Raw genomic sequence first — 13317 nt, forward strand, 5'->3', positions numbered from 1 at the left:
GGACTCGGGCTGGAGGGGCTCCTGAAGTCTCATCCTGACTCCAGAGCAGTCTCAGGCTGTGGGCATACAGGCCTGGAAGGCACCTAGTGGACCCCATTATCCCCTGCCGTTCGCTCCTCCCTCTGCCACTGCCTGGGCTGCTATTGTTGTCCCCACTTGGGAGACTCAGGATGGGGCATGACCTTGAGAGTTTACAAGTTCCAATCCAGAGCTGGCTAGGGGGGACAGAAAGGGGGTTCCTGAGGACACACATGAGTCAAAGTGGTGTTCAGGCCGGGCGCAGTGGCTCACACATGTAATCCCAGCACTTTGGGAGGCTGAGGTGGGTGCATCACTTGAGGCCAGGAGTTCAAGACCAGCCTGGCCAACATGGCGAAACCTCGTCTCTACTTAAAATACAAAAATTAGTCGGGCGTGGTGTTGGGGTGCTTGTAGTCCCAGCTGCTCTACAGGCTTAGGTGGGAGAATCGCTTGAACCCCGGAGGCAGAGGTTGCAGTGAGCCGAGACAGGGTAAGACCCTGTCTCAAAAAACAAAAGTGGTGTTCAGGTCTGGACATGGTGGCTCACGCGTGTAATCCCAGCACTTTGGGAGGCCGAGGCAGGTGGATCACAAGGTCAGGAGTTGGAGGCCAGCCTCCAACTACTCTCTACTAAAAATACAAAAATTAGCCAGGCGTGGTGGTGCCCACCTATAATCCCAGCTACTTGGGAGGCTGAGGCAGGAGAATCACTTGAACCTGGGAGGCGGAGGTTGCAGTGAGCCGAGATTGCGCCATTGCACTCCAGCCTGGGCAATAGAGTGAGACTCTGTCTCAAAAAAAAAAAGTGTTCAGACCCAGAGTCTGGGTGTGCCAGGGTGTGTGTGTAAGGGGAACCCCACCAGGAGCCTAGACTTGTCACTCCAACTCCCTGGGGTGTGCACAAGCCAGTGTGGGCCTGTCGAGGTGGCATGTGTAAACAAACACAATGGTACAGCCGGCTCCGCGCCAAACTGCCAGGATCCAAATCCCAGCTGTGCTACGAACAAGATGAGATGTGACATCGGAGCCTCAGTTTCCCTACTTGGATAGTAAGCTGACCAACTTAGCATGCCTGTAAGGATTCCATGAGATGAAACACGCAAGGCGTTTATACCAGCACCAGAAGGGAAACCCCAAGAAATGTTTGTTATTTTTTGTTGTCACAATTAGTAAGCATATCAAATAGCCCAGGAAGCCTGCCCCCAGCCCCTGCGGGAATTCAGCTGCGGGAAGTGTGTGGGGATGCGGGTGAGCTGGGGGAGGGAGGATGAAAAGGAGGAGCCGGCTTCAGTGAATGCAAGGACACTTCCTAGGGAGTGGGGGCTGCCGAGAACTGAGCTCATCAGCACTGAGCCTGCCACCACCTTGCCAGGTTCCGCAGCTGACGGCACCGCCCCAGCTGCCCCCTTGCCCCCATTTATGGGCTGTCCAGCAGCTGGACAGCGAAGGCATGGGTCACACGGTGACCAGCCCAGGCGGGTTCCTAATTACCCCGGGCAGGGTGAACATCTGCCAGTCTGGGAACACGGCGTCCCAGCCTGCTGGGCTTGGAACCTCGGGCGGGGCTCTGCAGAATGCACGAGGGGCTCCTGAGCACTCTAGGATGCCCATCCCAGGGTTTGACCCCTGAGCCTCTGCCCCTCCCACACCAATCTGTGTGTTAATGTCCTCCAGGCTGGGCAATGGAGGGGGAGTGGGTACTGTTTGTACTAGGCTGGGAGTGTCCCCTTTACAGGTGTGTCTGTGAAGAATGAACATCTGCCCAGAATCCATGCCAAATGCAGGACAAGGTTTTGTGTCCCCAAGCTTGTGTGTTCATGGCAATGCTGAGAGTATCTGAGACCTGTGTGTGTGGGCCTGCCACCGGAAGGGAGCGTTGGAAAGGGGGTTGCCTTCACATATTGGTGTACAAATGCTGGTGAGTTTCACCAGCGGTGATAGCTAGGGGGGACCCTTGAGGGAGGGGTGGCTGTTGTGTGTGTCTTTGCAAGATTGGTGAACCTCAGGCCCCGCTCTGAGCCTGGGATTGTGTGCCACCGCACTGAGGAAAGGGTTTTTGCATTTGGTGTGTGATCATGGGTGCATCTTTGCACAGGGGAGATCGGGAATAAAACCTGCTTGCAGTGGAGTATGACTGTGTGTGTGAAGGCATTCTGAGGTCTGGGTGGGGTCTGGCGCTTGGCTGGTTGTGTGGGTGTCTTTGTTACATGGCATGATCATGAGGGAATTCAGACCGTTGGGAGCACCGTGTGTGAGAGAGAGGAGAGCCTAGTATGTCAGGGTCCACCTGCCTTATATATGCATGATGGGGGCAGGGGGGGTTGAGGTAGGTGTGTCTTGTGTGACTCTGGAAGGTTCTGTGATGGTGCGTACTGCTCCTCTGGGTCACCATAGTTATGTGAGGCTGTCTTTTTGTTTTTTCAATAGAGATGGGGATCTCACTATGTTGCCCAGGCTGGTCTCGAACTCCTGGCTCAAGTGATCCTCCCACCTAAGCCTCCCAAAGTGCTAAAATTACAAGTGTGAGCCATCGTGCCTGGCTGAGGCTGTCTTAACAGCAGCTAGATTTGCTTCTGGGACTATGATGTGTGTTTCTGCGTGCATCTCTGTGACACCGTGTGATTACAGGTGACTGTGGAGTGACCCAGCCTCACTGAGCAGTGTGTGTGTTTCTGGGACTGGGAAAAAGACCGTCCCTGCCTCCTCCCCCAACCTCTGGGTTCCAGATCCCTAGGACCTGCCGGTGAGCGACTGGGAGGGGAACAGGGAGGGGCAAGGGAGGACGAGGCGGATTTCTCCCCCAGTGCCAGGTAACAAACTTGTGGGACTCCAAACAAAGTTCTGAAGCTACAGCCCAGCCGAGGGAGGAGGACCAGGAAAGGGGGCACGCCCACTCCCCAGCCCCACCCAACGCCAAAGCCACCCGCCCATTCCATCCCTGTTCCTGTGGGTCCCTGCACCGGCCACCTTCAACACAGGTGAGATGAGCCCAGGCTTGAGGAAATAGGGGGCCCTGAGGGAAGAGGGAACCTGCGGGCAGGAATGCATCCGGAGTCCTCCCGGGGCAGGGAGTGGAGGGCTTGGAAGGCTGGAGGGGAACGGAGAGAGGAAAGGTCAAGGCAGATCCTGGAGGAAAAGGGAGTGGGGGGAGCCAGGGCCATTAAGTGGAAGGTGCACAGGCTGGGGCAGTGGGGGCTAGGGGACCCGGAGGCTTAGGGACAGGGCTTCGGAGGGAGTGCAGGGAGCGGAATGGGTCAAGACTGGGAGTTGGGGAAGTGGAGAAGGGGGAGCCAGAAATAGGGGCTGAGGGAGAGAATTTGGGGGAGGTGGAGCCTTGAGAACCTAGAAACTCAGGCGCTGGGGACTTGTGGAATGGGGGATGCTACAGGTGGCCTCTAGGTGAAGGGGATCGGGCAGAGGGTGACTCGGGAGTTGACTGCAGGGACTAAAGGGTCTTGGTGGTGGGGGACGACAGGTACCAGAGCCTGCGGCCAGGAGTCCAGGGAAGGGGACAGCCTGAGACGCAGGTCAGGGAGGGGCACTGGGGGCTGGACTAGGCTGAGTAAAGCTGGGAGGAGAAGGCAACTCAGGCAAGGGTCAGGACTGAAGGGGTGGCTGGCCGGAACATGGGTGGAATCCCTGTGCTCAGTTATCCCCGCACCTCTCCACCCCCAACCGCAGCCCCCACCCGGGCCACCCACTCTCCCTTGGCCACACCTGCCGGGTGCCACGATGACCGTCACCTACACAGCCCGAGTGGCGAACGCCCGCTTCGGTGGCTTCTCCCAGCTGCTGCTGCTGTGGCGTGGGAGCATCTATAAACTCCTGTGGCGAGAGCTGCTCTGCTTCCTCGGGTTCTACATGGCGCTGAGTGCTGCCTACCGGTGAGGCTGCCCCGGGGTGCTCATGTCCTAGCAGAGGGGGAGCAGCTATTGTGTGTGTGTGTGTGTGTGTGTGTGTATTTATTTATATATATATTTATATATAAAAATATAGATATATAAGTTTATATAGCTATATTTTTAAAATTGAGATGGAGTCTCGCTCTGTCACCCAGGCTGAAGTGCAGTGGCATAATCTCGTCTCGCTGCAACCTCTGCCTCCCAGGTTCAAGCGATTCTCCTGCCTCAGCCTCCCGAGTTGCTGGGATTATGGGTGCCAGCCACAATGGCTGGCTAATTTTTTTGTATTTTTAGTAGAGATGAGGTTTCACCAGGTTGGCTGGGCTGGTCTCAAACTTCTGACCTCAAGTGATCCTCCTGCCTCAGCCTCCCAAAGTGCTGGGATTACAGGCGTGACCCACAGCACCTGGCCGGGGGCAGCTATTATGAAAGAAGCCAGGGTGAGGGGCACAGCAAGAGAGATCTGAAGCTGGGGATGGAGTCACCCCTGTGACCTGTGACCCCTCATCTCCATCCTGCAGCTTTGTGCTGACCGAAGGGCAGAAGCGCTACTTTGAGAAGCTTGTGATTTACTGTGACCAGTATGCCAGCCTCATCCCTGTCTCCTTCGTGCTTGGTGCGGTCCAACCCCAAGTCCCCCGTTCCCATGTCCCTGAGAAACCCATATCCATTCATGCGTTTTGAGGAGCCCTCATTCCTGCCCCTCTGAGACTCCCCCCTCAAATCCAACCCCGACAGCACTGCCCCCCCCATTTTTGGATCCATATCATGAAGATGACAGATGTGGCCCTACACTCTGAGACCTGGGGTGTCACCTGGGGTCACAGTGCCCCCTGAGGTGCCCCCAGGAGAGCTCCATCTTACACACAGGGCTTATTCCTGGTCACCCTGGGGATTCTCACCAGTGTCTGTTGTGTTACTGGGGGGACAAACCCCTAACCCTCCAGGGACCCCATAGGACTCCATCCTCTCAATTCCAGCCTGGGGGCATTTCTCTGTCAAGTCCTGGACCCCTAGTGACCACATGTGACCCCAGCCTGCCCAAGGCTCCCTGATGTAGACCCTGTCCCCAACCCCTTCAGAAGTTCCTGGCTCAGGGGCCAGGTGTGGCTATTGTGACAAGCCTGACCAGGTGTCCCCGGTGTACACCCCCACAAACCAGGCCCCTCTCCCCTTGTTTTAGGACCCTATGCCTTCACAGCAAGCAACAGTCTGCCCAGGTGCCCCTAACATGGGCTTTGTGCCTCTATCCCCGTACTGGGATCCCAATGTCACATCTGAGGTGACTCCTGAGTAGCCAGTGACCCAAAGGGCTGCTCTGCATTTTTTTTTTTTTTTTTTGAGATGGAGTCTCGCTCTGTCTCCCAGGCTGGAGTGCAATAGTGCGATCTCAGCTCACTGCAACCTCCGCCTCCCGGGTTCAAGTGATTCTTCTGCCTCAGCCTCCCGAATAGCTGAGACTACAGGTGCGCCACCATGCCCAGCTAATTTTTGTATTTTTAGTAGACACGGAGTTTCACCATGCTGGTCAGGCTGGTCTCAAACTCCTGACCTCATGATCCACCCTCCTCGGCCTCCCAAGGAGCTGGGATTACAGGCGTGAGCCACCGCGCCCGGCAACTGTCCTTTCTGACCTCAGGGCTGGACCCCCAAGTTCCCAGCCCAAACGTGGTCAGGTTGGCCAGCACGCTCGGGTTTCCTTTATGCAGACCTTATGTTGCCCCCTCTCCCACAACCTGGGCCCCCAAACCCCTGGCCCTGGTGTCCCCACTGAGCCCCCATTCCCCGCTCCCTTGCAGGCTTTTATGTGACGCTGGTGGTAAACCGCTGGTGGAGCCAGTACCTATGCATGCCGCTGCCCGACGCACTCATGTGCGTGGTGGCGGGCACCGTTCACGGACGCGACGACCGCGGCCGCCTCTATCGGCGCACACTCATGCGCTACGCAGGGCTCTCGGCCGTGCTCATCCTGCGCTCCGTCAGCACCGCGGTGTTCAAGCGCTTCCCCACCATAGACCACGTGGTGGAGGCTGGTGAGTACTCGGCCAGAGGCAGGGCAGAGACCGGGCAAGGACCGGGTGGAGGGGGGCAAGGGGCGAGCTATCCCTGACCCCTTTCCTCCAGGGTTTATGACCCGCGAGGAGCGCAAGAAGTTTGAAAACCTGAACTCTTCCTATAACAAGTACTGGGTGCCCTGCGTCTGGTTCTCCAACCTGGCGGCGCAAGCCCGACGCGAGGGCCGCATCCGCGACAACAGCGCCCTTAAATTGCTGCTCGAGGTGGGCCCAACCAGGAGGTCATTCATATAGAATACCAGGAAAATTGTACCCCTGGAGCTGTGTCAACGGCGGCCCTCCAAGCACCCCCACGAGGCCGATGCACTCTTACCTCCATGTGCACTCTTACCTCCATGGGGCTGATTCCAATGCCCTTGAGGGGCAGCCCCTGGGTGCATGGTCCCTCATCCAGGTGCACACTCACCACCAAATACCCTCCCTGGAACCCCCAAAGCACACTCCCAATTCCCACCAGGTGACCACCCACCTCCATCCCACTTACCTACACTTAATATCCCTGTGTGAGCTCACCATTCAGGCCTCCTCATGACCTGTATCCACCCCCAGGAGCTGAATGTTTTTCGGGGCAAATGTGGAATGCTCTTTCACTATGACTGGATTAGCGTACCCCTCGTCTACACCCAGGTAACCCCATCATGCCTCTTTTTATATTCGGTGTCAGTGGCCCTGATGCCTGGTTTCCAAGGGGAAACCGAGAACTAGCTAAGACCCCCATCATAATGATGCCCAATCTTAGCCTTGGCCCTCAATGACCCCCCTGAGCCCTGCCCCGCCCTGCCCAGGTGGTGACCATCGCACTGTACAGCTACTTCCTGGCTTGCCTCATTGGTCGCCAGTTCTTGGACCCGGCTCAGGGTTACAAAGACCATGACCTAGACCTGTGTGTGCCCATCTTCACCCTCTTGCAGTTCTTCTTCTACGCTGGCTGGCTCAAGGTAGATGGGTGATCCAGGCTGGAATTTCGTGGGTGGGGCGGGCATGGGGTTCCCAAATCTCCACCTAACTCCTCCCTCTCCTCTCAGGTAGCTGAGCAGCTCATCAACCCCTTCGGAGAGGACGACGATGACTTTGAGACCAACTTTCTGATCGATAGAAACTTCCAGGTGAGACTCAGTTTCCAGGTGAGACTTCCAGGTGGCGACCATCCCGGAGTGCCCAACAGGGTTCTGGTCCCACCCCTGCCAAGTCTTGCCAGGTCTCGCCCCAACCATCCTTCCCTCTGTGGTCTGCACCCACCCGAAGGGGTCCACCCTGTGGTCCTGGCGGGTTGCCCTGCCCCCACTTTACCCTGTGTGTTTGCACCCGTAGGTGTCCATGCTGGCAGTGGACGAGATGTATGATGACCTGGCTGTGCTGGAGAAGGACTTGTACTGGGATGCAGCCGAGGCTCGCGCCCCGTACACAGCGGCTACTGTCTTCCAGCTGCGGCAGCCTTCCTTCCAGGGCTCCACCTTTGACATCACGTGAGCCAGTTGGGTGGGCAGGGCCGCGTGGGGCAGGGCTTATGGCTCTGGCGGGGCACATCTGATTGAAAAGGTTAAGGGGAATCAATTCTAGAGATGGGGATAAGAGCTAAAGTCTCAGGACTGTGATAATGTCAGAAGCTAAGATAGGAGTCAGGGGACAAGGTCAAGGTCTGAGACTGGGCCACTGACTGGGGACAGAGCTAAGGGCTGAGGTCAGCGAGGATCAGACGGGTCAGAGGTGATTCCAAAGGAGATGAGGGCTGAGGCCAGGAGCAGTGGCTCATGCCTGTAATCCCAGTACTTTGGGAGGCTGAGGCAGGAGGATCCTTTGAGCGAGCCCAGGAGTTCAGACCAGCCTGGGAAACATAGTGAGAACCCTGTCTCTACTAAAAATAAAAAATTAGCCAAGCATGGTGGTGCACGCCTGTAGTTCCAGCTATTCAGGAGGCTGAGGTGGGAGGATTGCTTGAGCCGAGGAGTTCAAGGCTGCAGTGAGCCATAATCACACCACTGTACTCCAGCCCGGGCAACAGAGCAAGAGCCTGTCTCTTAAAAAATGAAAATAAAGGCCAGGCGCAGTGGCTTATGCCTGTAATCCCAGCACTTTGGGAGGCCAAGGCAGGTGGATCATTTGAGGTCACGAGTTTGAGACCAGCCTGGCCAATATAGTGAAACCCTGTCTCTACTAAAAATACAAAATTGGCCGGGCTTGGTGGCTCACGCCTGTAATCCCAGCTAATCGGGAGGCTGAGGCAGGAGAATAACTTGAACCTGGGAGGCAGAGGTTGCAGTGAGCCGAGATTGCGCCATTGCACTCCAGCCTGGGCCACATGAGTAAAACTCCATTTCAAAAAATAAAAATAGGCCAGGTGCGGTGGCTCACGCCTGTAATCCCAGCACTTTGAGAGGCCAAGGTGGGCGGATCACGAGGTCAGGGGTTAGAGACTAGCCAGGCCAACATAGTGAAACCCCATCTCTACTAAAAATACAAAAATTTGCCGGTGTGGTGGCACGCACCTTGTAGTCGCAGGTACTCAGGAGGCTGAGACAGGAGAATCGCTTGAACCCGGGAGGCGAAGGTTGTGGTGAGCCGAGATCGCGCCACTGCACTCCAGCCTGGGCAACAGCGAGACTCCGTCTCAAAAAATAATAAAATAAAATAAAATAACAATAAAAAAGGAAATGGGGCTGAGCCACGACTGAGGTTGAAGATCCAAGTTGAAGTGCAAACACAGGGTGAGGCCAGGCTCTGTGTTTAGGAGCTAAGGTCTTTGGGGATAAGTGGGACAAAGCAGTGGGTGGAGTCAGGGAAATCAGCCCGCCTGGGACCCTGCTCTATCAACAAGAGGCGAGGCCGCAGCGCTGGCCCACTGTCGGTCCCGCAGGCTGGCCAAAGAAGACATGCAGTTCCAGCGGCTGGACGGCTCGGATGGACCGATGGGCGAGGCGCCCGGCGACTTCCTGCAGCGCCTCCTGCCGGCGGGCGCGGGCATGGCCGCGGGAGGCCCGCTGGGCCGGCGCCTGTCCTTTCTACTCCGCAAGAATAGCTGCGTGTCGGAGGCGTCTACTGGGGCCAGCTGCTCATGCGCGGTTGTCCCCGAAGGCGCGGCCCCGGAGTGCAGTTGCGGGGACCCGCTGCTCGACCCCGGCCTGCCTGAGCCCGAGCCCCCGCCCCCTGCGGGTCCCGAACCGCCTACCCTCATCCCTGGGCCTGTCGAGCCCTTCAGCATCGTGACCATGCCCGGGCCGCGGGGTCCGGCTCCACCCTGGCTGCCCAGCCCTATTGGCGAGGAGGAGGAGAATCTGGCCTGAGATCTTAGAGCCCAGCCCCCTAAGGACAGGGAACCAGTCCCTGCACGGCACCCAGGCAGGTGTCCTGGTCTGCATAAGCCTCGTGTGCCTTTGTAAAGTCCACCTACACTTTTGACCAGCTCTCGCTGCCCGCCTGGGTTTGGCGCTGTGTTAGGGGCGGGAGTTCTTCCAGACTCTTGGACCAGCCCGCCCTGACCACCAGCTCTACTTCCCAACCCCCACTGCCTGAGAGGTCTCCATCAGTGTCCTGCCTGAATTATTTCCTTCAAGTGAAGATGTGACTGACTACCTCATCGAGTTGTCATGAGGATGAAAGAATGGCATTAAAGCATTTGGTATACAGTAGGTGCTCAATAAATTGCTAGTGATTTTTACTCAAACGTTGTTAGTCTGATTTCTCCTGCCAGACATTATCCATTGTCCTAAGTAAAATTTGGGAGTTCTTTCAGGTTCCTTTTTTTTTTTTTTTTTTTTTTTGAGACGCAGTCTCTCTCTGTTGCCCAGCCTGGAGTGCAATGGTGTGATTTCTGCTCACTGCAACCTCCGCCTCCCAGGCCCAAGCAATTCTCCTGCCTCAGCCTCCCAAGTATCTGGGATTACAGGCATGCACCACCACACCCACACCCAGCTAATTTTTTTTTTTTTTTTTTAGTAGAGAGGGGGTTTCACCATGTTGGCCAGGCTGGTCTCAACCTCTTGACTTCAGGTGATCCACCTGCCTCTGCCTCCCAAAGTGCCGGGATTACAGGCGTGAGCCACCAAGCCCGGCTGCAGGTTTCTTCTTTCTTCTTCTTCCTTCTCCTCCTTCTCCACCACAACCACCATGCCCAGCTTATTCTAGGTTTTTTTTTTCCTTTGAGACAGAGTCTCATTTCATCACCCAGGCTGGAGTAGAGTGCCACGATCTTGGGTCACTGCAACCTCCACCTCCCTGGTTCAAGGGATTCTTGTGCCTCAGCCCCCCGAGTAACTGGGATTACAGGTGCGCACCACCACACCTAATTTTTTGTATTTTTAGTAGAGACGGGGTTTCACCTCTTCCAGGTTTTGTGATGGTGCCCTGCTTAATTCTTCCCAAACTCTGCTGTCTGAAACACCCACATCAGTGCCCTGGCATTACTCATTAATGAGCCAGCCACTGTCCCAGGATCATGGGTTCTTCTTGCCTCAAGCCTCTGCATTCTCAGGCCCTCAGGGCTTCAGGTTTTACTAATTTAATATCACACGGACTCCTGATGACTCCTGAATATAAAAGTCCAGCCAAGGCAGTGAGCTATGGTCATGCCACTGCACTCCAGCCTAGGCAACACAGTGAGACCCTGTCTCAAAAAAAAAAAAAAAAAAAAAAAAAAGGCCTGAAGGCCTGGTGCGGTGGGGCTCACACCTGTAATCCCAGCTGGGAGGCGGAGATAGGTGGATCATTTGACGTCAGGAGCTGCAGACAGGCCTGGCCAACACGGTGAAAGCCCGTCTCTACTAAAAATACAAAAATTAGCCAGGCGAGGTGGTGGGCACCTATAATCTCAGCTACTCACAGGTTGAAGCAGGAGAATCGCTTGAACCCAAGAAATGGAGGTTGCAGTGAGATTGTGCCACTGCACTCAAGCCTGGGCGGTAACAGAGTGAAATCCCATCTAAAAAAGAAAAAGAAAGAAAAGGAAAGAAAAAGAAGGAAGAAAAAGAAATCCAGCCAGGATCCGTTCTCTAACTGTAGACCCAGAAAGCCAACTGCCTCTTAGATGCCTCCTTGCAGAGATGTCACAGACACTTCAAACATAACACACTTGAAATCCAGCTCCTAATCAGCCCCCCAGTCCACCCCACCCTGTGTGTTAGCTTTGTCCTTCCAGGTGATAAGGCCAAAACAAGTCATGTGGATTCCTATTCCCGCCACAGGCCATCACATCAACCCAGCGGCCACACCAACCCAGCAGCAAATCTTATTAGCTTTGCCTTTATTTTTATTTTATTTATTTATTTATTTATTTTGAGACGGAGTTTTGCTCTTGTTGCCCAGGCTGGAGTGCAATGGTGCGATCTCGGCTCACTGCAACCTCCGCCTCCCATGTTCAAGCAATTCTCCTGCCTCAGCCTCCCAAGTAGCTGAGATTACAGGCATGCACCACTACGCCCGGCTAATTTTGTACTTTTAGTAGAGACGGGGTTTCTCCATGTTGAGGCTGGTCTCGAACTCCTGACCTCAGGTGATCCGCCCGCCTCAGCCTCCCAAAGTGCTGGGATTACAGGCGTGAGTCGCCGCGCCCGGCCGAGCTTTGCCTTTATTTTTATTTTTATTTTTGAGACGGAATTTCACTCTTGTCACCAGGCTGTATTGCAATGGCATGATCTTGGCTCACTGCAACCTTCGCCTCCCGGGTTCAAGTGATTCTCCTGCTCAGCCTCCCAAGTAGCTTGGATTACAGGCGCCCACTACACCCAGCTAATTTTTGTATTTTTACTAGAGACGGGGTTTCACCATGTTGGCCAGCCAAAGTGCTGGGATCACAGGCGTGAGCCACCGTGCCCTGCCAGCTTTGCCTTTAAATCGTATCTAGAATCCAACCATTTCTCACTCCTCCAGGACCCCAGCCTGGCCAGAGCCCTCACTATCACCCACCCACCCACCCACCTGGACTACCAACCTGGTCTTCAAGCTCTGGCCCTGGCCTCCTAAGCCTGTTTCTCCCAGAGTGGCCACCAGAGGGCGCCTATGAACACCCGAGCCAGGTCACATCCTTCCTTTGCTTAGACTCTTCCGTGGCTCCCACCACACTTAGAATAAAAGTACTCTCTGCAGCCCACAAGTCCCTGAATAATCTCCCCACCCTCATCTGCTTTCTTTTTCTTTTTTTTTGAGACAGAGTCTCGCTGTGTCGCCCAGGCTGGAGTGCCAGTGGAGCCATCTCGGCTCACTGCAAGCAAGCTCTGCCTCCCGGGTTCACCCCATTCTCCTGCCTCAGCCTCCCGAGTAGCTGGGACTACAGGCGTATGCCACCACATCCAGCTAATTTTGTATGTTTTTTTTAGTAGAGACGGCGTTTCTCCATGTTGGTCAGGCTGGTCTCAAACTTCTGACCTCAGGTGATCCGCCCATCTCAGCCTCCCAAAGTGTTGTGATTACAGACGTGAGCCACCGCGCCCGGCTGCTTTTTTTTGTATTTTTAGTAGTGACAGGGTTTCACCGTGTTAGCCAGGATGGTCTTGATCTCCTGACCCTGTGATCCACCTGCCTCAGCCTCCCAAACTGCTGTGATTACAGGTGTGAGCCACCACACCCAGCCTTCTGCTTTCCTTTTATTTTTTGAGACAGAGTCTCGCTCTGTCGCCCAGGCTGGAGTGCAGTGGCACAATCTCGGCTCACTGCAACCTCTGCCTCCTGGGTTCATGCCATTCTCCTGCCTCAGCCTCCCAAGTAGCTGGGACTACAGGCACCTGCCACCATGCCCGGCTAATTTTTTTGTATTTTTAGTACAGACAGGGTTTCACCATGTTAGCCAGGATGGTCTCGATCTCCCGACCTCGTGATCCACCAGCCTCGGCCTCCTAAGTGCTGGGATTACAGGCATGAGCGTGAGCCACTGCGCCCGGCCTTCTGCTTTCTTCTTCACTCCACTCCAGCCACTCTGGTCCCCTGACTGTCCCTCTAGCACACCAAGCGAGGTGTCATCTCAGGGCCTTTGTGCAAACTGTTCTGCCTGGATCTTCCCCAGATACTTACGTGGCCTCTCCCTTACCTCCTTCAGGTCTCTGCTTCAATAATGTCACTTCCTTGGTGAGGCCTCCTTTCTGGGCCATTTTTCTTTTTCTTTTATTTTTTTTTAGATGGCGTCTCACTCTTGTTGCCCAGGCTGCAGCGAGCTGTGATTGTTCCACGGTGGTGGTTCACTCTGGTAATTCTGGGCACCAAGGCGAGGGAAATAAAGTGGGCCAGGGTTTAGCCCACTGCTTTTAAGAAAAGCTTAGTGGCCGGGAGTGGTGGCTAACTCCTGTAACCCCAGCACTTTAGGAGGCTGAGGTGGGTGGATCATCTGAGGTCAG

General features: G+C 55.3%; 1 protein-coding gene across 1 annotated transcript; it reads left to right on the forward strand.

Moving 5' to 3' along the window:
• Positions 1-3705: 3705 nt before the first annotated feature.
• On the forward strand, positions 3706-9635 carry BEST2 (bestrophin 2). The gene is made up of 9 exons (XM_024237662.3): positions 3706-3905; positions 4445-4539; positions 5723-5956; positions 6048-6202; positions 6548-6625; positions 6784-6936; positions 7024-7104; positions 7310-7464; positions 8853-9635. The coding sequence occupies exons 1-9, from the start codon at positions 3754-3756 to the stop codon at positions 9277-9279; spliced, it is 1530 nt and encodes a 509-aa protein (XP_024093430.1). The 5' UTR covers positions 3706-3753; the 3' UTR covers positions 9280-9635.
• Positions 9636-13317: the final 3682 nt, after the last annotated feature.

This window comes from Pongo abelii, chromosome 20 (genome assembly GCF_028885655.2).
Source record: "Pongo abelii isolate AG06213 chromosome 20, NHGRI_mPonAbe1-v2.0_pri, whole genome shotgun sequence".
NCBI lineage: Eukaryota > Metazoa > Chordata > Mammalia > Primates > Hominidae > Pongo > Pongo abelii.